The 26,486-nt window shown below is 46.6% G+C and overlaps 1 protein-coding gene across 6 annotated transcripts in view; it reads left to right on the forward strand.

Annotated features, from left to right (window-relative positions):
• MYO7A (myosin VIIA) overlaps window positions 1-26,486 on the forward strand; it is a 310,031-nt gene that overhangs the window by 210,783 nt on the left and 72,762 nt on the right. For 5 of the 6 annotated variants that reach the window (XM_063951274.1, XM_063951272.1, XM_063951275.1 and 2 more), the window contains 7 exons: window positions 2,986-3,123; window positions 9,513-9,671; window positions 19,822-19,914; window positions 22,729-22,823; window positions 24,326-24,410; window positions 25,368-25,586; window positions 26,142-26,249. In XM_063951274.1, coding sequence (XP_063807344.1) covers window positions 2,986-3,123; window positions 9,513-9,671; window positions 19,822-19,914; window positions 22,729-22,823; window positions 24,326-24,410; window positions 25,368-25,586; window positions 26,142-26,249 — 897 coding nt within the window. The remainder of the gene's footprint in view (window positions 1-2,985; window positions 3,124-9,512; window positions 9,672-19,821; window positions 19,915-22,728; window positions 22,824-24,325; window positions 24,411-25,367; window positions 25,587-26,141; window positions 26,250-26,486) is intronic. The other variant, XM_063951276.1, reaches the window with a different exon arrangement.

The following is a 26,486-nucleotide window of genomic DNA, read 5'->3' on the forward strand; positions in this document are numbered from 1 at the left end:
GGTTCCCAGTGATAGCGGCAGTGCAGGGGTTACTCCTGTAGTGTAGTGCAGCACCTCTGAGCACCATCCAGTGGTTCCCTGTGATAGCGGCAGTGCAGGGGTTACTCCTGTAGTGTAGCACCTATCAGCCCCATCCAGCGGTTCCCTGTGATAGCGGCAGTGCAGGGGTTACTCCTGTAGTGTAGTGCAGCACCTCTGAGCTCCATCCAGTGGTTCCCTGTGATAGCGGCAGTGCAGGGGTTACTCCTGTAGTGTAGCACCTATCAGCCCCATCCAGCGGTTCCCTGTGATAGCGGCAGTGCAGGGGTTACTCCTGTAGTGTAGTGCAGCACCTCTGAGCCCCATCCAGCGGTTCCCTGTAATAGCGGCATTGCAGGGGTTACTCCTGTAGTGCAGTGTAGCACCTCTGAGCACCATCCAGCGGTTCCCTGTGATAGCGGCATTGCAGGGGTTACTCCTGTAGTGCAGTGTAGCACCTCTGAGCACCATCCAGCGGTTCCCTGTGATAGCGGCAGTGCAGGGGTTACTCCTGTACTGTAGTGTAGCACTTCTGAGCCCCATCCAGCGGTTCCCTGTGATAGCGGCAGTGCAGGAGTTACTCCTGTACTGTAGTGTAGCACTTCTGAGCCCCATCCAGCGGTTACCTGTGATAGCGACAGTGCAAGGGTTACTCCTGACACCTGTATTGTAGTGTAGCACCTCTAGCCCCATCCAGCGGTTCCCTGTGATAACGGCAGTGCAGGGGTTACTCCTGTAGTGTAGTGTAGTGTAGCACTTCAGAGCCCCTTCCAGCGGTTCCCTGTGATAGCAGCAGTGCAGGGGTTACTCCTGTAGTGTAGTGTAGCACCTCTGAGCCCCATCCAGCGGTTACCTGTGATAGCGACAGTGCAAGGGTTACTCCTGTAGTGTAGTGCAGCACCTCCGAGCCCCATCCAGCGGTTCCCTGTGATAGCGGCAGTGCAGGGGTTACTCCTGTATTGTAGTGCAGCACCTCTGAGCTCCATCCAGTGGTTCCCTGTGATAGCGGCAGTGCAGGGGTTACTCCTGTAGTGTAGCACCTATCAGCCCCATCCAGCGGTTCCCTGTGATAGCGGCAGTACAGGGGTTACTCCTGTAATGTAGTGCAGCACTTCTGAGCCCCATCCAGCGGTTCCCTGTGGTAGCAGCAGTGCAGGGGTTACTCCTGTAGTGTAGCACCTCTGACCCCATCCAGCGGTTTCCTGTGATAGCGGCAGTGCAGGGGTTACTCCTGTAGTGTAGTGCAGCACTTCTGAGATCCATCCAGCGGTTCCCTGTGATAGCGGCAGTGCAGGGGTTACTCCTGTAGTGTAGTGCAGCACCTCTGAGCTCCATCCAGCGGTTCCCTGTGGTAGTGGCAGTGCAGGGGTTACTCCTGTAGTGTAGAGTAGCACTTCCGGGCCGCATCCAGAGTTTCCCTGTGATAGCAGCAGTGCAGGGGTCACTCCTGTAGTGTAGTGCAGCACCTCTGAGCACCATCCAGCGGTTCCCTGTGATAGCGGCAGTGCAGGAGTTACTCCTGTAGTGTAGTGCAGCACCCCTGAGCTCCATCCAGAGGTTCCCTGTGATAGCAGTAGTGCAGGGGTTACTCCTGTAGTGTAGTGCAGCACCTCTGAGCACCATCCAGCGGTTCCCTGTGATAACGGCAGTGCAGGGATTACTCCTGTAGTGTAGTGTAGCACTTCTGAGATCCATCCAGCGGTTCCCTGTGATAACGGCAGTGCAGGGGTTACTCCTGTAGTGTAGTGTAGCACCTCTGAGCCCCATCCAGCGGTTCCCTGTGATAGCGGCAGTGCAGGGATTACTCCTGTAGTGTAGTGTAGCACCTCTGAGCCCCATCCAGCGGTTCCCAGTGATAGCGGCAGTGCAGGGGTTACTCCTGTAGTGTAGTGGAGCACCTCTGAGCCCCATCCAGCGGTTCCCTGTGATAGCGGCAGTGCAGGGGTTACTCCTGTAGTGTAGTGCAGCACCTCTGAGCCCCATCCAGCGGTTCCCAGTGATAGCGGCAGTGCAGGGGTTACTCCTGTAGTGTAGTGCAGCACCTCTGAGCTCCATCCAGCGGTTCCCTGTGATAACGGCAGTGCAGGGGTTACTCGTGTAGTGTAGTGCAGCACCTCTGAGCTCCATCCAGCGGTTCCCAGTGATAGCGGCAGTGCAGGGGTTACTCCTGTAGTGTAGTGCAGCACCTCTGAGCTCCATCCAGCGGTTCCCAGTGATAGCGGCAGTGCAGGGGTTACTCCTGTAGTGTAGTGCAGCACCTCTGAGCTCCATCCAGCGGTTCCCTGTGATAACGGCAGTGCAGGGGTTACTCCTGTAGTGTAGTGCAGCACCTCTGAGCTCCATCCAGCGGTTCCCAGTGATAGCGGCAGTGCAGGGGTTACTCCTGTAGTGTAGTGCAGCACCTCTGAGCTCCATCCAGCGGTTCCCTGTGATAACGGCAGTGCAGGGGTTACTCGTGTAGTGTAGTGCAGCACCTCTGAGCTCCATCCAGCGGTTCCCAGTGATAGCGGCAGTGCAGGGGTTACTCCTGTAGTGTAGTGCAGCACCTCTGAGCTCCATCCAGCGGTTCCCAGTGATAGCGGCAGTGCAGGGGTTACTCCTGTAGTGTAGTGCAGCACCTCTGAGCTCCATCCAGCGGTTCCCTGTGATAACGGCAGTGCAGGGGTTACTCCTGTAGTGTAGTGCAGCACCTCTGAGCTCCATCCAGCGGTTCCCAGTGATAGCGGCAGTGCAGGGGTTACTCCTGTAGTGTAGTGCAGCACCTGTGAGCCCCATCCAGCGGTTCCCAGTGATAGCGGCAGTGCAGGGGTTACTCCTGTAGTGTAGTGCAGCACCTCTGAGCTCCATCCAGCAGTTCCCTCCCAGTGTCACTGGAGGGGAGGAAGAGGCTCCCTCACTCTTATCATCCTTCCATTTCCTGACACAGATCTGTTTGCCTCTAACTCCAATGTCTTTTTTTTGTTTTAGGGGGCTGAGACCAGGAAGCGCTCGCCCACCTTGAGCAGTCAGTTCAAGCGTTCTCTGGAGCTGCTGATGAGGACGCTAAGCGTGTGTCAGCCCTTCTTTGTGCGCTGCATTAAACCCAATGAGTACAAGAAGCCTTTGGTAAGTGTGCGCCCCGTCTGGGGGAGAGGGCTCTCCTGGCCTCCTAAAACGTAACATGATGATGATTCTGTGCAGCCATATGAGTAAATGGTTTAGTGGTCATGTCTAGCTGGTGTAGATAGCATTGAAAGGGTTAACCTGGCAGCAGGCGACATATGGGTTGCGATCATTGTAGAACTACAGATCCCAGCATGATTGCCCACACATCTGGACTAAGCAGCTCACTGGTCAGGGAGGGATTTTAAGGGAAAACTGTTGTATTTTATGCACTTTTTTCTGATATAATCAAGATTTTCCAGGATAGGAGTATATAAATGAGCAGGATGGGAGGAACAGGTAGGGGTCCCCAGGGCTGTGTGGGGTACACAGTGTGAAATATACTGGTACTGGTGAGGAGATGTTAATCGGGAGTCATGGTAAATTATAAGCAGGACGTCTATGAGGGACAGCGGCAGATATTGGAGATATAAGCTGCAATCCCCCTTTTTCGATTGCAAAAGCAGAAAACCAGGGAGGCCACAACAAGGTATAATTATTGGTTCTATTACTCAATAATAAATATGTCCCTAACTATGAAGCGATGATCTCATTCTTTGCGGAAAGACATGTTTACGGTCAGACCCACAATACCACAAATTAAGAACAAACTCATTTCCAACGTTAAGTTGTTGTGTACCTATAAATGCTCTAGAGGGACAATTAGGCGCATTTTGTTTGGAAAACAACTATACCTCCCCTTTCGGCCTGGTACCTGTCACACACCAGTCGTTGATATTTTCTACAGGAGTTGTAATAATTGGATAACTTGGCCTAGGAACACAATTTTTAATGAATATTGTAAACAAGCCATTCCTCAGAGACAGACACATATAGACTGTAGACTGTGACGGCAGATAAGAAGCACGTGGCCCTTCTAGTCTGCCCCTTTGTAACCTTATAATGACCTCAACCCAATTTGATCCATAGTACTCTGTAAGGATATCCTTATGTCTATCCTAAGCATGATTAAATTGCTCTACTGTCTAGGCCTCTACCACGTCTAACGGGAGTCTATTCCACGTATCCACAACCCTTTCTGTGAAGTAATTCTTCCTCAGATTTCCCCTGAACCTATCTCCCTCTAGTGTCAGCGAATGTCTTCGTGTTCTAGTACTTCTTCCTGTGAAAAATGTCTCCCTCCTGTGCCTTGGTAAAACCCTTGATATATATTAAAGTTTCTATCATGTTCACTTTTACCCTTCTCTGCTCCAAACTATATATATATATATATTAAGATTAAGATTGTTTAGTCTTTCCGGTTAAGTTTGGTGATGTAGGCCATGCACCATGTTAGTTGCCCTTCTTTGTACAGCCTGTAACTGAACGCAGTATTCTAGATGAGGCTGTACCAAGGTTATAAAGATGGCGTCCTGTATGCTTTGTACCTGCCTGTCAGTAATGTCAATAAGAACAAGTGACAGAGGCTGAGGAGCAGAGAATGGCCTATCCTGTTACACAGCTACATTATACAATAACAGTATATAACAATAGGGCGCAGTGTTTGGGGATTTAGGATGAAAGTGTGCTGATAGCAATAGGAAGCAGTGTGAAGGTCCCCTGGAGGAAATCCCTATCTGATATGTTTATTGTGAGCGGTTCTGGACAGGACAGAGATGTAACACTGTGACTGGAGGAAGTGTTTTATATCAGAAATATTCTTATCTGCATAGAATGTTCAGATTTACTGGTAGCGCGTCGGTAAAGACATCCTGTTCTGTCGTCCAATGAGGCTTTTATTTACTGCGCTAATAAATATACAGGAACTGTGACACTCTAATATGTTTTTTTCTTCATTTAACCCCTTAGAGGACTGAATAGAATATGTAGGTGATCTATTCTTTTCTATATAAGCAGCAGTTATTTTTGTATATAGCGCCACTAATTACATAATGCTGTAAACAGAATATTTGTCATTGACTTCAGTACTTGCTGTTTGTAGTTTATAATCTACATCCCCCTATGCACGAGTGCACATACCAGGATAGATATGCAAATTTGAATCAGGCCCTATGTGTGTGGGGTTTGTATGTTCTCCCCTGTTTGCATGATGGGTGTGAGTGTTTATACAGATGTGGACAAGTTTGTTGGTACTACCCTTACAGTTCATTGAAACAATGCTTCATTATTCCTGAAAAGTGGTGAAATTAAAAGCTGTTGTTTCATGTATACCTACAGTACAAGCCTTTGGGATATCATAGAATAAAGCAAATAAACTGCGAAAAGAGATAAAGTATTGTTTATTCTCCAAGGATATTCTAAAATGGTCTGGACAGATTTGTTGGTACCCCTTAGAAAAAATAATAAGCAATTGGATTATAGTGATATTTCAAACTAATTGCTGTCTTGATTTAGCATCAAACATGTTTTTCATTTTCTAATGAGTCATTTAGCCTATTTAAATGGAGAAAAGTAGTCATTCTGCTGTTTGGTATCATCGTGTGCATCACACTGTGGTCCAGAAAAAGCAAAAGAGAGAGTCAACTTGAGGACATCAGAAAGTAAATTATAGACAAGCACATTACAGGTATAGACTATAAGACCATCAGCAAGCAGCTAGATGTTACTGTGACTATAGTTGTAAATATTACAGCCAACCTCTCTAGATGCGACCGCAAGAGGAAAATCAACACCAGATTAAACAGAAGGAAACAAGCTGACCTACAAGGTGAAGCTATGTCAGTGTTTAATTGCATCATCCAATGCTTTCTGAGTGACAGTGGGCCCCATTGAAGAAGACCCAGGAGGACGCCTCTTTTTAAAAAGCAAAAATAAATAAAATCCAGAACTGTGTCAATTTGCTAAAATGCACATGGACACAATGCTTCTGTGAGAATGTCCTTTGGACAAATGAGTCAAAACTGGAGCTTTCTGGCAATCGGCTCTATGTTCACAGACAAAAAGTTAAGCTTTCAAGAAAAAGAACACCAGGCCTTCTGGACACATGGCGGAGGCTTGGTTATGTTTTGTGGCTGCTTTGCTGCATCTAGCACGGTATCCGGACTATAAATCTACACTAGAAAGATCTACAGTCAATAGGTCCACCACGAATGGTAGACATACATTAGGGCGACAGGGTCAAAATGTCAACATGGTCAAAAGGTCGACGTGACAATGGTCGACACACATATGGTAGACACCAGATATTTAAAAAAATATATTTTTTCCCCCCCAACTTTTTCATACTTTACCATCCACATAAACTACGATTGGGAATAGTAACCTGCGCCAAGCTCAGCGGTAACAGGGTGAGACCCCTTGCCCGAAGCAGCGAGCCATGCAAGGGGACATGCTACTGTAATGGGGCTTGTTTGTGGCAGAAAAGTATTAAAAAAAAAAACCCCAAAAAATAAAAAAAAATTGTCAACTTTTTGACCCTGTCGACCGTTTCCTCTGTCTACCTATTCAATGTCGACCTTTCGACCCTGTTGCATGCTTACCATTAGTGGTAGACCAATTGACTGTGGCCCTTTTTAGTGTAGATCTAATAATACACACCCGTCTGGCACGGGGTGCCTTGAATCTATACCGGGCACAATTAAATCTCAGGGCTATCAAGGTGTGATGGAGTATAACATACTGCCCGCTGTGAGAAAGCGCTGTCTCAGTTGCAGGTCATGGGTACTCCAGCGGAATAATGACCCTATGCGTAGCCGCCGTACAGCGTATGTGTGAACCTTCACAATGCGATTGCATCCCGAGAAGGATCGACACTTATTGCTGCAATTGGGATCTAATTGCGAAACGATCAACAATTAGATTGCGATCGCAGAACAGGGCGGCGCTTCTCCTGCTGGGCGGTGTCCTACCCTGCGCTGGGCGGCCCCCCAGCATGAGATTTTTTCAGTAGCAGATTCTGCTATGTTACTGATGCTGAAAAAGGTCCAATGACCCAAAATAAACAGCTAAAACCTCCAAAGAATTGATCTGAACAGAATTTTGGACTGTTCTGAAGTGGCCTCTATGGCCTGATCTAAATCCTACGGAACATCTATGTAAAGAGCTGGAACATGCGGTCTGGAGAAGGCACCCATCACACCTGAGACAGCCAGAGCCAGAGAGTGGGCGGAACTACCTGCTTACAGGTACAGAAGTCTCCCTGGGAGCTACAGAAAATGCTAGATTGCAGTGATTGTCTCTAATGGTTGAGCAACAAAACATTAGGATCAGTGGTGCCAAGAGGAGGTGGATCGTTTACTCTTTACCTGGGCCCGGGCCTGCTGCCCTCCCCCCCCTCATTGTAAATAGTGGCGGCACTTGCAGCGGGGAGAGAGAGGAGTGACTGCTGCTATTTACTAAGAATGGGGGCTGGACACGGGATCAGTACGAGATCCCGCCGGACGGGATCCCGACGGTCGGAATACCGACACCGGGATCCCGACCAGCACAATCCCGACAGGGGGGGGCAAGCGCAACGCAGCCCCTTGCCGCCAAAGGTGCCTCGCTGCGCTCGGCACACTAATTTATTAAGATTAAGAGGGGACATGATCAACATTTACAAACATATAAGGGGACAATATACAGATCTTGCGCAGGACTTGTTTTTGGTTAGATCAACACAGAGAACTCGTGGACACTCGCTCAGGTTAGTGGAGAGGAGATTCCGCACAATACGGCGTAAAGGCTTTTTTACGGTAAGGACGATACGTGTTTGGAATTCCCTGCCTGAGGGAGTTGTAATGGCCAACTCAGTCAACACCTTTAAGAATGGGTTAGATAAATTCCTAATGGATAAGGATATACAGGGTTACGGGGCATAGTCACGCACTATGGTTATTATAAAAATGAGGGATAAAACGTAACGGCAGTCATCAACTTCAGCCAAAATTTTCTACAAAATAATCGTGCATAGGAGACCACAAATAGGTTGAACTCGATGGACAATTGTCTTTTTTCAACCTTAGATACTATGTTACTAAGTTATACTCCCTCTATGGGTGTCGTGGACACCCACAGAGGGAGAATATGCCAGGATTGTGCCGGTCAGGATCCCGGTGTCGGAATTCCGACCGCCGGGATCCCATCCGGCAGGATCTTGACCGCATCCCCTGGCCACACCTCCTTGCATTACCTGGGGGCTGGCCACACCTCCTTGCATTACCTGGGGGCTGGCCACACCTCCTTGCATTACCTGGAGCGGCTGGGCCCATCATTTTTGTCCTTGCCATTTTAATTAGTTATATTATTGCAAATATTTTCTTGAATCAAAAATCGGAGTCTGATTTCTATTACATATAGAAGAAACAATGATGGATGCCGACTCCTTGTGTCACTTTCAGGTGATTTCACAGAAAAATATGGGTTCTTTTTTTTTTTGTATGTGGAAGGATACCAACAAATTTGTCCACGTCTGTATATGTTGCCATTATCTCCATTAATTCCAAAAGACGCTCACCACTACTTATTAATTAAAATGCCCAGCCTAAATATGATCTCCTCCCCATGTATGATGGATGTCTTCTCCTCACCCATTCCTCTGTGTTCATTTACAAAGCGTCAGGTTGTAAAACCTGGTGCTTCTGATGGTGTTTATGCTTGAAATTTAAAAGGGCAATGCATTTACTTGGCCTGTCTTGCTAGTAAATTCATTGCCCTTTTAAATATTGGGCATAAACACCATCAGAAGCGTCAGGTTGTCGTAAAAAAACACCCTCATCTCTGCACGGTTCCTTTGGAATTATCTTTCTCAAGTCTCTCACAGCAGTAGGTAAATTTCTTTCTAAAGCAAAATGAATAAACAACGACAGATATCACCGTCATTTAGAAGTGTAAAAACTACTATTTACTGGTTTTGACTTTAGTAAATGGTTGGTTTGCAAAACCGACGTTTAGTAAAAATACCCCTAGCAGTCACTCAGAGTCTCAAATTGCTCCCTGAAAACTCATCTCTGCCAGCCAGAGGGTGACCTCACCCTGTTAGAACACAAATCAGTGTGCTCCCACCAAACTGGCAGGGCATGCTGAGAGTTGTAGTTATACAGCACCTGCAGGACACAGGTTGCCTATCTGTGCTGTAGAGCAAGCAGAAGCTGGATGTGAATGCTTTCATGTGTGTGTCCTCAACAGAAACAACATTAAAATCAGCCCTTTTTTACCTCATGTTAAATGTTGTCTTGTCACTGCTATATGATGCATACTGTATGCTATATATTTTCTATTATATTTTTGCAAGGAGTACCCTCAATATACAGAACTCTGAACCAGTGTCTGCTCCTCTGCAGTCACAGCCATCTTGATCCTGGCACATACAGTATGCCCTTTGGTAGAAATCTAGGATGTCCCACTACTGCCCAGTTGTTTTACACTTCCTGCAGATACTGTCAGTTAATAACGTCTGTTTTCCTGGTTGACAGCTGTTTGACAGAGAGTTGTGTATCCGCCAGCTGAGGTACTCAGGAATGATGGAGACCATCCGAATCCGCAGGGCAGGATACCCCATACGTTACACCTTTGTGGAGTTTGTGGATCGATATCGAGTGTTAATGCCGGGAGTGAAGCCTGCGTACAAACAGGTATCCTACATGCTGACAATAATCTGGGGCAGATGGGCAACATGTGGTCCGCAAACCATTGTGGAACTACAAGATTCAGCATGCCTCTCCTTGTGGTTCTATAATAGTTTGGAATCCAGTAAGTCTGATGTTGGAGGAAAGTGCTACTTAGATGGATGAAGCAATTCATTCAATATTCTTAAAAACAAATGTCCAAAAATGATTATGACTCTGAGCTGAGTGCAGCAGCTTTACTTCACCACTGGCAGAAAGGCAGCAGAAGGAATTCATCATGACCTGGCAGCCATTGTTCTACTTAGCCGTCTGTGGAAATCTTTAGAGGCAAGTGCAGCATTCCATAGGGGGTTACAAAGTATTGTCAGAAAGGTTATAAATATCACAGGGAATATCACAGGGATAAACATGGAGTTTTAGCACCATTGATTACTTGCATTTTGTCACAGGCTATATTACATTATTTACATAGAAATTATTTGTATACTATATACATGTGGGCATGGTATATTGCAATCCTGCCCTCATATGGTATACAAACTACATTTTAACAATAAATGATAGATTCTGAATACAAGTTTTTTTTATCGCCCCCTGCTGGTCATAAGTGTTTTTTTTCCCTGTACTCGTCCCTTTAACAAGCGGCTTCTGAGAGGTTGTAAACAATTACACTTTCCTGTTGGTACTGTCTAATATTATTTCTCTAACGTCCTAGTGGATGCTGGGGACTCCGTAAGGACCATGGGGAATAGACGGGCTCCGCAGGAGACAGGGCACTTTAAGAAAGAAATTGGATACTGGTGTGCACTGGCTCCTCCCTCTATGTCCCTCCTCCAGACCTCAGTTTGAATCTGTGCCCGGACGAGCTGGGTGCTACTTATACCCCTTTCACATCGCACTGAAAACCCGGTATCGACACGGCATATTGCCGTGTCGAAACGGGTCCGTGTGCGATGTGAAAGGTCCTTTGTTGAATTAGCGGGTCGCCTGACCCGGTAATTCAACCCGGTAAAAAAGAAGGGTTCTTACCGGGTTGATTACCAGGTCAGGCGCAGTGTGAATGGGAGCCGTTCCGATGCGAATCGGCTCCCATTCACAGCATAGGCAGAGGCGGCACAGGAGATGAGCTCATCTCCCGGCGCCGCCTCCACCCCCGCCCCTGCTGCTGCTGCGCCCTCCACTGCTATGGCAACCGACCCGGTATATTGCCGGGTCGGAAAGCCAGCAACGGAGCGCAAATGCCGGATCCCACCCGGTAAGTACACGTTTCTCTTACCGGGTAGGATCCGGCATTTGCGATCTGAAAGCGGCATTAGTGAGCTCTTCTGAGCTTGCTAAAAAGAAAGTATTTTGTTAGGTTTTTTTATTTTCAGAGAGATCTGCTGGCAACATACTCCCTGCATCGTGGGACTGAGGGGAGAGAAGCAGCCCTACTCACTGAAGATAGGTCCTGCTTCTTAGGCTACTGGACACCATTAGCTCCAGAGGGATCGTACACAGGAACGCACCCTTGGTCGTCCGATCCCGGAGCCGCGCCGCCGTCCCCCTCGCAGAGCCAGAAGACAGAAGCCGGCGTGAGAAGCAAGAAGACTTCAAAATCGGCGGCAGAAGTCTCCAGTCTTCATATGAGGTAGCGCACAGCACTGCAGCTGTGCGCCACTGCTCCCACACTAAACCCACACACTCCGGTCACTGTAGGGTGCAGGGCGCAGGGGGGGGGGGGGGGGGGGGGCGCCCTGGGCAGCAATTGGGAACCACTTGGCAAAAAGCAGCATATATACAGTTGGGCACTGTATATATGCATGAGCCCCCGCCATTATTTTACACACAAAACGCGGGACAGAAGCCCGCCGCTGAGGGGGCGGGGCTTCTTCCTCAGCACTCACCAGCGCCATTTTCTCTCCACAGCTCCGCTGAGAGGAAGCTCCCCAGGCTCTCCCCTGCAGAATCACGGTAGAAAGAGGGTAAAAAGAGAGGGGGGGGCACATAAATTTGGCGCAAAAACAGTATATACAGCAGCTACTGGGTTAACACTAAGTTACTGTGTGATTCCTGGGTCATATTGCGCTGGGGTGTGTGCTGGCATACTCTCTCTCTGTCTCTCCAAAAGGCCTTGTGGGGAAACTGTCTTCAAATAGAGCATCCCCTGTGTGTGTGGTGTGTCGGTACGCTTGTGTCGGCATGTTTGATGAGGAAGGCTATGTGGAAACAGAGCGGGTACAAATGAATGTGGGGTCGCCGCCGACGGCGCCGACACCCGATTGGATGGATATGTGGAAGGTTTTAAATGATAATGTTAATGCCTTGCATAAAAGGTTGGATAAAGCTGAAGCCTTGGGACAGTCAGGGTCTCAACCCATGCCTGATCCTACATCGCAGAGGCCGTCAGGGTCTCAGAAGCGCCCACTATCCCAAATTGTTGACACAGATATCGACACGGATTCTGACTCCAGTGTCGATGGCGATGATGCAAAGTTGCAGCCTAAAATGGCTAAAGCCATCCGTTACATGATTATAGCAATGAAAGATGTGTTGCACATCACAGAGGAAACCCCAGTCCCTGACAAGAGGGTTTATATGTATGGGGAGAAAAGCCAAGAGGTGACCTTTCCCCCTTCACATGAGTTAAATGAGTTATGTGAAAAAGCTTTGGAATCTCCAGATAGAAAACTGCAGATTTCCAAACGGATGCTTATGGCGTATCCTTACCCGCCAACGGACAGGTTGCGCTGGGAATCCTCCCCTAGGGTAGACAAAGCTTTAACACGCTTATCCAAGAGGGTAGCCCTGTCGTCACAGGATAAGGCCACCCTTAAAGATGCTGCGGATAGAAAGCAGGAGGGTATCCTGAAGTCCATTTATACACATTCAGGTACCTTACTATGGCCGGCGATTGCGTCGGCCTGGATGTGTAGTGCTGCAGCAGCATGGACAGATACCTTATCGGAGGAACTTGATACCTTGGACAAGGATACTATATTACTAACCCTGGGGCATATAAAAGACGCTGTCCTATATATGAGAGATGCTCAAAGAGACATTAGCCTACTGGGCTCTAGAATAAATGCAATGTCGATTTCTGCCAGAAGGGTCCTGTGGACTCGGCAATGGACAGGCGATGCCGACTCGAAAAGGCACATGGAGGTTTTACCTTACAAGGGTGAGGAATTGTTTGGGGACGGTCTCTCGGACCTGGTCTCCACAGCTACGGCTGGAAAGTCAAATTTTTTGCCATATGTTCCCTCACAACCTAAGAAAGCACCGTATTACCAAATGCAGTCCTTTCGATCACAAAAAGGCAAGAAAGTCCGAGATGCGTCCTTTCTTGCCAGAGGCAGGGGTAGAGGAAAGAAGCTGCACAATACAGCTAGTTCCCAGGAACAGAAGTCCTCCCCGGCTTCCACTAAATCCACCGCATGACGCTGGGGCTCCACAGGCGGAGCCAGGCCCGGTGGGGGCTCGTCCCCGAAATTTCAGCCATAAGTGGGTTCACTCACAGGTGGATCCCTGGGCTATAGAGATTGTGTCTCAGGGAGACAAGCTGGAATTCGAAGAGATGCCCCCTCACCGTTACCTCAAATCGGCCCTGCCAGCTTCCCCCTTAGAGAGGGAAATAGTGTTAGCTGCAATTCACAAATTGTATCTCCAGCAGGTGGTGGTAAAGGTTCCCCTCCTTCAACAGGGAAGGGGTTACTATTCGACAATGTTTGTGGTACCGAAACCGGACGGTTCGGTCAGACCCATATTGAATTTAAAATCCCTGAACATATACCTGAAAAGGTTCAAGTTCAAGATGGAATCGCTCAGAGCGGTCATCGCAAGCCTGGAGGAGGGGGATTTTATGCTGTCTCTGGACATAAAGGATGCTTACCTTCATATCCCCATTTATCCACCTCATCAGGAGTACCTCAGATTTGTGGTACAGGATTGTCATTACCAATTCCAGACGTTGCCGTTTGGTCTCTCCACGGCACCGAGAATATTTACCAAGGTAATGGCGGAAATGATGGTGCTCCTGCGAAAGCAAGGAGTCACAATTATCCCATACTTGGACGATCTCCTCATAAAGGCGAGGTCCAGAGAGCAGTTGCTGATCAGCGTAGCACGCTCTCGGGAAATGTTACAACAGCATGGCTGGATTCTGAATATTCCAAAGTCGCAGCTGATTCCTACGACGCGTCTGCCCTTCCTGGGCATGATTCTGGACACAGACCAGAAGAAGGTTTTTCTCCCGACGGAGAAGGCTCAGGAACTCATGACACTGGTCAGAGACCTCTTAAAACCAAAACAGATGTCGGTGCATCACTGCACGCGAGTCCTGGGAAAGATGGTGGCGTCATACGAGGCCATTCCCTTCGGCAGGTTCCATGCGAGGATCTTTCGATGGGATCTGTTGGACAAGTGGTCCGGATCGCATCTACAGATGCATCGGCTGATCACCCTGTCCCCCAGGGCCAGGGTGTCTCTTCTGTGGTGGCTGCAGAGTGCTCACCTTCTCGAGGGCCGCAGATTCGGCATTCAGGACTGGGTCCTGGTGACCACGGATGCAAGCCTCCGAGGGTGGGGGGCAGTCACACAGGGAAGAAATTTCCAGGGTCTGTGGTCAAGTCAGGAGACTTGCCTTCACATCAATATCCTGGAACTAAGGGCCATATACAACGCCCTAAGTCAAGCGGAGACCCTGCTTCGCAACCAATCGGTGCTGATTCAATCAGACAACATCACCGCAGTGGCTCATGTAAACCGCCAAGGCGGCACAAGGAGCAGGGTGGCGATGGCGGAAGCCACCAGAATTCTTCGATGGGCGGAGAATCACGTACGAGCACTGTCAGCAGTGTTCATTCCGTGAGTGGACAACTGGGAAGCAGACTTCCTCAGCAGGCACGACCTCCACCCGGGAGAGTGGGGACTTCATCAAGAAGTCTTCGCGCAGATTGCAGGTCGGTGGGAACTGCCACAGGTGGACATCATGGCATCCCGCCTCAACAAAAAGCTACAGAGGTATTGCGCCAGGTCAAGAGACCCTCAGGCGATAGCTGTGGACGCACTGGTGACACCGTGGGTGTTCCCGTCGGTCTATGTATTTCTTCCTCTTCCTCTCATACCCAAGGTGCTGAGAATCATAAGAAAAAGAGGAGTGAGAACAATACTCATTGTTCCGGATTGGCCAAGAAGGACTTGGTATCCGGAACTGCAAGAAATGCTCACAGAGGACCCATGGCCTCTGCCTCTAAGACAGGATCTGTTGCAACAGGGGCCCTGTCTGTTCCAAGACTTACCGCGGCTGCGTTTGACGGCATGGCGGTTGAACGCCGGATCCTAGCAGAAAAAGGCATTCCGGATGAGGTTATTCCTACGCTGATAAAGGCTAGGAAGGACGTGACGGCTAAACATTATCACCGTATATGGCGAAAATATGTTGCTTGGTGTGAGGCCAGGAATGCCCCTACAGAGGAATTCCAGCTGGGCCGTTTCCTTCACTTCATACAGTCGGGAGTGACTTTGGGCCTAAAATTGGGTTCCATTAAGGTCCAGATTTCGGCCCTATCCATTTTCTTTCAAAAAGAACTGGCTTCTCTTCCTGAAGTTCAGACGTTTGTAAAGGGAGTGCTGCATATTCAGCCCCCGTTTGTGCCTCCAGTGGCACCTTGGGATCTTAACGTGGTGTTGAGTTTCCTGAAATCACACTGGTTTGAGTCTCTTAAAACCGTGGAGTTAAAATTTCTCACGTGGAAGGTGGTCATGCTGTTAGCCTTGGCTTCAGCTAGGCGTGTGTCAGAAATGGAATTAGCGGCTTTGTCACATAAAAGCCCCTATCTGGTTTTCCATATGGACAGGGCGGAATTGCGGACCCGTCCGCAATTTCTGCCAAAAGTGGTGTCATCTTTTCATATGAACCAACCTATTGTGGTGCCTGTGGCTACTCGTAACTTGGAGGATTCCGAGTTACTAGGTGTGGTCAGGGCTTTGAAGGTTTATGTAGCCAGAACGGCTAGAGTCAGGAAAACTGAGTCGCTGTTTATCCTGTATGCACCCAACAAGCTGGGTGCTCCTGCTTCAAAGCAAACTATTGCTCGCTGGATCTGTAACACGATTCAGCAGGCTCATTCTGCGGCTGGATTGCCGCTACCAAAATCAGTAAAAGCCCATTCCACAAGGAAGGTGGGCTCTTCTTGGGCGGCTGCCCGAGGGGTCTCGGCATTACAGCTTTGCCGAGCAGCTACTTGGTCGGGTTCAAACACTTTTGCAAAGTTCTACAAGTTTGATACCCTGGCTGAGGAGGACCTTGTGTTTGCTCATTCGGTGCTGCAGAGTCATCCGCACTCTCCCGCCCGTTTGGGAGCTTTGGTATAATCCCCATGGTCCTTACGGAGTCCCCAGCATCCACTAGGACGTTAGAGAAAATAAGATTTTACTTACCGGTAAATCTATTTCTCGTAGTCCGTAGTGGATGCTAGGCACCCGTCCCAAGTGCGGACTTCTTCTGCAATACTTGTATATAGTTATTGCTTAAATAAGGGTTATGTTATGGTTGCATCAGGGTTTATCCGATGCTCTGTTGTTGTTCATACTGTTAACTGGGTAAGTTTATCACGAGTTATACGGTGTGATTGGTGTGGCTGGTGTGAGTCTTGCCCTGGATTCCAAAATCCTTTCCTTGTACTGTCAGCTCTTCCGGGCACAGTTTCTTTAACTGAGGTCTGGAGGAGGGACATAGAGGGAGGAGCCAGTGCACACCAGTATCCAATTTCTTTCTTAAAGTGGCTTGTCTCCTGCGGAGCTCGTCTATTCCCCATGGTCCTTACGGAGTCCCCAGCATCCACTACGGACTACGAGAAATAGATTTACTGGTAAGTAAAATCTTATTTGTTCACTGCTGTATGTAATGAAGATGCCTCATCCATCTCTCAGTAACCGTATACCTGTCAGCTGTCCCAATTGTTATTAGGGTGCAAATTAGGCCTCTTCCTAATCCTTTATATGCACCCTTCACCCGCAGTGCTGGATTAACAACAGTGCGACAAGGCGATCAAAGCTACATACACAGTAAGGGGGTCGATGGGTCATAATGTGAACTAGTGTTGTTCCTTTTAGCATCTTGCACCTGTCGCAACCTGTGCAGTACTTGTTTCTTGCCTGGGGAGTCGCCCTCTGCTCTGGTGCTTCTATCACACTCTGGTCTTAATCTCAGAGCTGAGATACAGACCAGAGTGTGCTAGAAGCACCAGAGCAGAGAACGACACCCCAGGCAGGAAAGAGGAACTGCATGAGTTATGACAGGTGCAGGGTGCTAGAATGAACACTAAACTAGGGGTTTCTATGTGGCATGATGTGAATTCTGGGCAATGCAATGTGCTTAACACATTTGTGGTGCTGGGAATAGTTGCACATATACATTGTAATAACATGCACAATAGTATCACAGGGAAATAGATTCCACTGAGAAATCGGGCGCTATAAACACTTAAAAATAATTTAGCAATTAAAAAAGCACCTTTGTATAGTTTTTTATTTTATAGCTGCTCCTATATGGCAAACTGGATGCCTAAACATAGAAATAGCGTAATGTTTGTATAGACTCAACAAACAAGGAGCGTATATAAAAAAACATGTAATGCAATTTATTAAGAATACATATAAAATAGCACTAATTACTGCATAGACATTTGTAACATTAGTTCTCACCCGCTGCAGGTATTGACCGTACACTGCCATCGGCGGGAAAGTACGGTCAATATCTGCAGCGGGTGAGAACTAATCTTTGGTCAGGGGTGAGCATAACGGGGGTCATTCCGAGTTCATCGCTCGCTGCCGATTTTCGCAGCGATCAGGGCAAAAAGCGTAATTTCTGCGCATGCGTATGCCCCGCAATGCAACGCGCGACGTACAGGTACAACGAACGATATGATTTTGCACAGGTTCTAGCGAAGTTTTCAGTCGCACTGACGGCCGCAAGAAGATTGACAGGAAGTGGGAGTTTCTGGGTGTCAACTGACCGTTTTCAGGGAGTGTTTGGAAAAAACGCAGGCGTGCCAGGGAAAACGCAGGCGTGGCTGGGCGAACGCTGGGCGGGTGTGTGACGTCAAATCCGGACAGGAATAGGCTGAAGTGATCGCAAGCGCTGAGTAGGTTCTGAGCTACTCTGAAACTGCACAAACTGGTTTTGCAGAGCTCGGCTGCACATGCGTTCGCACTTCTGCTAAGCTACAATACACTCCCCGGTGGGCGGCGGCATAGCGTTTGCACGGCTGCTAAAACTAGCCAGCGAGCGATCAACTCGGAATGACCCCCAACGTCTCCGCTCCACTCTATTTACAGCTGTGGATTTACCAGCTTTATACTATCAATATATGGCAGTGCTAATTTCATTTAAGCTTCATTTTATATTACATCTAAATTGCTACGCTTCATTCACTGCCATCTTAGATTGTTTATATTGTTTTTTATTTTTGGTTACAAATGTTTATGCAGTAATTATTGCTATTTTATAGGTATTCTTAATAAATTGCATTACATGTTATTTTATAAGCCTAGGGGCATCAGCAGCTTCTGCTGATTAAAATGATATGCGGCATGCCTATATTCTGTGTGTAGCATTTCATATACAGATACAGCCACAGTCTCACACAGTATATAGGCATGCTGCATATCATTTTAATCAGCAGAAGCTGCTCATGCATCCTAGCCACATAGCAATGCAAATTAGATGCACTTTAATAAAAAAAGGTGCCCGACATTAGCATTGAGGCAAGATTTATGAAGACACATCTGTATCCAAGCAGAGGCAGAGGTCACAGTGTTAGTGGCAGTGTGAGTGCTGTGTGCATGTGAGTGGGTTGGTTGTGCAGTAGTGTTTGGAATATGTGTAAGGAGCATTATGTGTGTCATGTAAAAATGCATTAATAATGTGCAACATATGTGTAAGGGGCACTATGTGTGTCATGTAAAAATGCATTAATAATGTGCAACATATGTGTAACAGGGTACTACTGTATGTGTGTCATTATGTGTATAGGGGCACTAATAATGTGCAGCAAATGTGTAGGGGGCACTATGTGTGTCATTATGTGTATAAGGGCATTAATAATGTGCGGTATATGTGTAACAGGGTACTACTGTATGTGTGTCATTATGTGTATATGGGCACTAATAATGTGCAGCAAATGTGTAGGGGGCACTATGTGTCATTATGTGTATAAGGGCATTAATAATGTGCGGCATATGTGTAAGGGACATTATGTGTAAAAGGGCATTAATAAAGGTTGTCATAATGCGTAAGGTGCATTATGTTTATAAGGACATTAATATTGTGTCTCATATGTGTAAGGGGCATTACTGTGTGACATTATGTGTAAAAGGTGCTCTACTATGTGTCGTTGTGTATAGAAAGGTCACTACTGTGTCATCTAATGTGAATAAAGAACAATATGGTGTGGTGTAATGTGAATAAGGAGCAATTCAGTGTGATGTAATGTGAATAAGGGGCTCTACTGTGAGGAGTAATGTTTATAAGGTAAAGTGATACTAATGTGGGATGTAATATGAATTATGGACACTATTGCATGATCAAATGTGAATAAATAATAATTAATAAATAATTGCAGTACTGTGTGGCGTAATTGGAATTGGGGTTACTATTGTGTGGCCATGGCCCTTTGCCAGCAAAAACACCCCCCTTTTTGGCTGTGTGCCAAATGTGTGAACTGTTCCTATTTAAAATATGGGGGGTGCAAACACCAAAATAAGGACTGCTATGGGTGAGGGGTGATGGTGCTGGGAAAGGGGTGCAAGGTCAGAGGTGGAACCAGCGGTGGTGCTAGGGGGCACCAACCAAAATCTTGCCTAGGGCATCATATTGGTTAGGGCCGGCTCTGTGTGTAAGTGACAGCCGTAGTCTGTAAAGATAAGAACAGAATAGGGGGGCGTGGCTTTTCTACTGCGATTCCCAGATCACCAAAGCAAACATCTCTAATACAACTGACTGCAAAATTCATTTTTAATTTCAAAAGGAACAAATTCTGCATTTTATTTAGAAGCTGGTAACAGAGTAGAGGGCATGAGATTGTTCTAATGGGATAAAGATACCTACTGTCATCTGGTTCAGGAGTAATCCTGTGTCACTCAATGCTATGTATAATTTCTTTTCTATGCCCAGGGGGATCTGCGAGGGACGTGCCAACGTATAGCGGAGTGCGTGCTAGGGAAGGACGATGATTGGCAGATAGGCAAAACAAAGATTTTCCTGAAGGTACAGAATGTCATAAGGTGGTAAATGATGATGTGTTTGTGTGCTGGTTGCTAGAATGGAAAATTGCAGACTGTTCTCAGTTCTCCGTGACCGCTAGAGATGGGATCAGCTTCGGAGATGCCACACTTCGGGTGATGACGATGCCTAGTTTGTACAATACAGGGACATTTACTGTAATGTTCTAGTGGAGTGTGTTGGAACAGCCTTTACCTTGTCTGTCCTCAGTAGTGATGTCTTGGAACACTTTTCATAAAACTGGGGTTTGTGCCTTAACGGGGATTCTACTATAAAATATTTATGGCTTATTATTTGTCCCTACCAAGTACAGACTCACCATACACACTTACATTTATACAGGTGACCATAGTGCACGCTGAGCCCTTGGACTGTCCTGAGAGTGCACCTATACTGTATGTGCACCACCATTTCCTACAAACCCCTAAAGCAGACAGGACCTTTAGTTTTCTCCTTCTGGTTCCTATCCTGAAAACTAGGCTGGACAGTAGATCAATATCTTGCCTACAAGTTTCCCTGTGATACTGATAATGCACGTGTTCAAAAAGAACAACACAATGTTACACAGTACAATACAATCGAATTGAGTCTGGATAATTAAAGTGGGATTATGAATTCTTTTTCAGCAGGTTTATTTGCTTATATCTGCTTGTCATGCAAGCTCCCCTGCTTCCTATATTCCCTTTTATGTATATTTTGTAGATTAAAAACCAGACAGGGTACTCGGTAACAACGCGTTTCACACACATAAAACGTTGCCATAGAAATGAAACTAGCAACCTGATTTCACTCCGGAAAACAACGTGAAGGCTTCTTTTTTAGAACTTCTCAAATTTAGCATCACTTTCTCATTTCCCAGATGTCTAACGCCATGCATCCCATGACGAGCGTCTTTATGACATCCTATTCTGCTGTGAATCCCCTTTAATGTCTTTTATCGGAGCCCTGCAGCTGTCACTCCGAGAGGAAACTTTAGGAGGAAATGGAGGTTCCCCCAGCAGGAAAACGTGTGGACAGCTGGATGGACATTCTGTAATAGCAACATGTGCCGATAAACACGGGATGGACGGAAGTTGTGTCAATCCCAACAAGCCGGTTACAGGCTGCTATTGTGGGAATAGTTCTCTGCATTTATAATACTGATTTATTTTTAATGATGCATATTTGCATTTATTTAAGTCCAACTTGACATTTGTGGTTCCCATAGCAACATTCTGTAAGGGTCCATGTAATGTAATGCCGCAGTATGCAGCTGTCCATTAAAATCATCGGCGGATGCGTGACTTGAATTCATGTATGTGCAGGGCACATAGTGCAGAGGCGGCTGAGGGATCCGATCGGATGCCTCTTCACAAGTTGGTGCTTATTTCCATAGGAAGGAGTGGGCGCTCAGGAACCCATCTGAAGATGCTTTGGTTGGTGCCTGCAGGCAGAGCCGGTCATAGGCATAGGCAAACTAGGCAATTGCCTGGGGCATTTGATATGCCTAGGGGCATCAGCAGCTTCTGCTGATTAAAATGATATGCGGCATGCCTATATTCTGTGTGTAGCATTTCATATGCAGATACAGCCACAGTCTCACTCAGTATATAGGCATGCTGCATATCAGTTTAATCAGCAGAAGCTGCTTGTGCATCCTAGCCACATAGCAATGCAAATAAGATGCATTTTCATAAAAAAAAGGTGCCCGACGTTAGCATTGATGCAAGATTTATGAGGACACATCTGTATCCAAGCAGAGGCAGAGGTCACAGTGTTAGTGGCAGTGTGAGTGCTGTGTGCATGTGAGTGGGTTGGTTGTACAGTAGTGTTCAGAATATGTGTAAGGAGCATTATGTGTGTCATGTAAAAATGCATTAATAATGTGCAACATATGTGTAAGGGGCACTATGTGTGTCATTATGTGTATAAGGGCATTAATAATGTGCGGCATATGTGGAACAGGGTACTACTGTATGTGTGTCATTATGTGTATAGGGGCACTAATAATGTGCAGCAAATGTGTATGGGGCACTATGTGTGTCATTATGTGTATAAGGGCATTAATGTGCGGCATATGTGTAAGGGACATTATGTGTAAAAGGGCATTAATAAAGGTTGTCATAATGTGTAAGGCGCATTATGTTTATAAGGACATTAATAATGTGTCTCATATGTGTAAGGGGCATTACTGTGTGAAATTATGTGTATAAATGCATTACTAATGTGTGGCATTATGTGTATAAGGTGCTCTACTATGTGGCATTGCATATAGAAAGGGCATTACTGTGTCGTCTAATGTGAATAAAGAGCAATAGGGTGTGGTGTAATGTGAATAAGGAGCAATTCAGTGTGATGTAATGTGAATAAGGGGCTCTACTGTGAGGAGTAACGTTTATAAGGTAAAGTGATACTACTGTGGGATGTAATATGAATTAGGGACACTATCGCATGATCAAATGTGAATAAAGTTGCAGTACTGTGTGGCGTAATTGGATTTGGGGTTACTATTGTGTGGCCATGCCGCTTGCCAGCAAAAACACACCCCTTTTTGGGCTGTGCGCCAAATGTGCGAACTGTTCCTATTTAAAATATAGGGGGTACAAATACCAAAATAAGGACTGCTATGGGTGAGGGGTGATGGTGCTGGGAAAGAGGTGCAAGGTCAAAGGCGGAACTAGCAGTGGGGCACCAGCCAAAATCTTGCCTAGGGCATCATATTGGTTAGGGCCGGCTCTGCCTGCAGGCAGACTCTGAAACCTTTCATGCATCCCAGTTTCTCCATCCTGGATGCTGATGCAGGAATATCTTGTATTACAGGACCACCACGACATGCTACTGGAAATCGAAAGAGACAAAGCTATCACTGACAAGGTCATCCTCATCCAGAAAGTGGTGCGGGGCTTCAAAGACAGGTGGGTGTAACAGGAATGTCGTTATTGTGTTTGGTAAACAGTGAAGGTTCTCCGTACACAGGGGCATTCCACTCATAAACCAATGTAAGCTACAGATAACGGTAAGGAGAGCAGATCCGGGGTCATAACATCGCCTCTGGGGTCCCGGCATGTCTTCCCTTCCTCCACCCCTGATATGGTCACTGTAGGAGGAAGATCAGAGTGATAGAGACTTGTCACCAAGCTTTTTCCCCTGCACAGACTGCGGTAAGAGTGCGGCAGTGACTGACCGCTGGAGTACAGGAGGCATGCAGAAGATACTTACCTCTCCTGCACCTGATTAAGGGGTCTATTTACTAAGCCATGCAGAGAGATAAAGGGGTCTATTCATGAACCAGTGAAAAGAGTGGAGAAGTGAGCCTATGGAGAAGTTGGCCATGACAATCAATCAGCTGCTCCGTACAGTTGTATAGTATTCAAATTATAAATGTTACTTCAAAGCTGATTGGTTGCCATGGGCAACTTCTCCACTGGCTCACTTCTCCACACTTTTCACTGCTTTATGAATAGACCCCAAAGTACCAGCCAGTCAGCTCCTAACTGACGTGTTACAGGCTGTGTTTGTAAAATTACAGGAGTTGATTAGTTGGTACTTTATCTGTCTCCAAGGCTTAGTAAATAGACCCCTGCTACCAGTCACTGGTGCACCCTCTATAGTCACTAAGGTGCTGATGCATCAAGCAGTGATAACCCCTTTTACTATACTACTTATCTAGAATGTATTAAAGGGCAATCCATGGAGAAATCAGTTATATTCCACACTGCGCCTTTGGTTTCTCCAAACAACACGGCCTTTGGTCGGCGACATGTGAAACTTACTAAGCGATGAAAAGCTCAGAATGTCGACGCTTGTCTAATAACACATGGCGCCAGCTGAGGAAGGCGCTATTCTTACTTACATGTCCCGCTGCCGTCTCCATTCACTTCTTGCACATGCACAGTTGGATCTCCCAGAAATATTGCAGGTTTTCCTGATCTCGCACATGTGCCGGGCAGAGAGATCGCCAGAAGGGTGAGTTACCGTAACAACTCTGCAGGGACTCTCTTTATAATACATTGCTGCGATAAAACGTCCTGCATCTCTGCAAAAAGCGTCAATGCAGAATCTCTAACCCTAACCCCCCCACCTGAAGCCTAACCCTCCCCCTCCCCCCGGTGCCTAACCCTAACCTTCCCACCTGAAGCCTCCCCCTCCCCTCCGGTGCCTAACCCTAACCTTCCCACCTGAAGCCTCCCCCTCCCCCCAGTGCCTAACCCTAACCTCCCCACCTGAAGCCTCCCCCCAGTGTCTAACCCTAACCTCCCCACCTGAAGCCTAACCCTCCCCTTTCATAGCCTCACCTTGTGTAGCCTAACCGTAACCCTCCCCATAGTGCCTAACCCTAATCCTTCCACTACATATGTGACTACACCATACTGAACAGAAATACACATTTCTAATCCGATTGCTTATTTTGATTTAGGTCCAATTTCTTAAAAGTCCGAAAATCTGCTTTGCTGATCCAGAGATACTGGCGAGGGCATAACTGCAGGAAGAACTACACCGTGGTAAGGTCTATGGTAGCCGATAATCTCTCAGTAGCTCTTTGGCGCATTATCCTAACTCCTGTGCGCAGAACTTTTAATACATGTTTATTCCTGTTTTGCCCAATAAATAGTGTCCTCAAGTTCTAATACTTCTCTTCCTTTGAAGAATGTTTCCCTCCTGAACTTTGTTAAGACCCTTGATATATTTGAAAGTTTCTATCATGTCTCCCCTTTCCCTTCTCTCCTCCAAACTATACATGTTAAGATCTTTTAGCCTTTCCGGGTAAGTTTTGTGATGTAGGCCATGCACCATTTTAGTTGCCCTTCTTTGTACACTCTCTAATGTATTTATATCCTTCTGGAGATATGGTCTCCAGAACTGGACACAGTATTCCAGATGGGGCCGTACCAATGACCTATACAGTGGCATTATATTACTTCTTTTTTCCTGCTACTGATTCCTCTCCCTATGTAACCAAGCATCTGACTTGCCTTTCTCAGTGCTTTGTTGCATTGCTTTCCTGCCTTCAAGTCACTTGAAATAGTGACTCCTAAATCCCTTTCCTCCTCAGTAGTTTCCATTGTAGTACCCTTGATACTATATTTAGCCTTTGGGTTTTTGAGACCCAAGTGCATGATTTTGCATTTTTTAGCATTACACTGTAGTTGCCACGTTCTTGACCATTTCTCAAGCCTACCTAGGTCATCAATCATTTGTTTTACCCCTCCCGTTGTGTCTACCCTGTTGCATGAAGCAGTGAAAAGTGTGGAGAAATGAGCCAGTGGAGAAGTTGCCCATGGCAACCAATCAGCTGCTCTGTATATTTTTATAAAATGCATTTTATAAATGTTACCACAACACTGATTGGTTGCCACACTTTTCACTGCTTCATGAATAGACCACAGAATAACAACTGTGGCACCTGCTGCCTATAAGATGGATTCACTCTCGCCATCCCACGTGTTTTCTTTCACCAGATGAAGATAGGTTTTCTGCGGCTTCAGGCCTTGTACCGCTCCAGGAAGCTTCACCAGCAGTACCATATCGCTCGCAAACGTATCAGTCACTTCCAGGCACGGTGCCGTGGTTACCTAGTGCGAAAGGCTTTCAGGCACCGGCTGTGGGCTGTGTTCACCATTCAGGCCTACTCCAGGGGGATGATTGCACGACGACTGTACAGGCGCCTTAAGGGAGAGGTACAAGAACTCTGAAGATTGACATGAAAAGATTACTCTATGCTCTGATTACTGGTACCTTTAATATTTTACTCTATGGGGTAAATTTACTAAAGCTTCAAAAACAGAATTGGTGAAGTTGCCCATAGCAACCAATCAAACGCTGTCTATCATTTTCTAAAAGGCAATAGAGAAATGACATACAGCCTCTGATTGGTTGATATGGGCAACAGCACCAATTCTCTGTTTTAGAGGCTTCAGTAAATTTACCCCTTATAGAATTTTGGGAGTTATTCTCAAAGTTCTGCACGTCTTCACATCTATCACGTAATGTTATTCAGTGAGGATTCTGAGTGGAATACCATGCATTGTCCAGCAAAATACTGAAATGATGAAAGCAGTTGAATATTCTATGTATTGTAGAGTATAAGCCTCTGTAGTTGATCGTTCTGCGGAATTTGTGGTGTACGGAGATATTGTGAAACAAAAATGGAATTCTGTAGGAAATGAACTGTTTAGGAGAGACATACTCCAAATATTGTATAGAGCCGGTTATACATCTCTCATCCTTTTTAGTATTACCGGCGCCTGGAAGCGGAGACGATGCGCGTGGCCGAGGAACAGCGCCTGAAGAAGGAGATGAGTGCGAAAAATGCCAAACAGGAAGCAGAGAAGAATCACCAAGTAAAGTATTTGCCCTCATGCACATAATAATGTCTGATACTGAGTTGTTGCATTCACTCTCTACGCTCAACACAAGACGCTGCAGGTTTGGTCAGATGTTCATGAGGTAAATTACAGTGAATTAGGTTAGTGGGCGGAATATGAGTCCTAAATGGCCCAGGCCAGGCATTGATGTTCAACGAAGGGTATCATATTGGATTATTAACCGGATACACTGAGCCCTTATGGTGCGGGAGA

Source organism: Pseudophryne corroboree, chromosome 2 (assembly GCF_028390025.1).
Source record: "Pseudophryne corroboree isolate aPseCor3 chromosome 2, aPseCor3.hap2, whole genome shotgun sequence".
NCBI lineage: Eukaryota > Metazoa > Chordata > Amphibia > Anura > Myobatrachidae > Pseudophryne > Pseudophryne corroboree.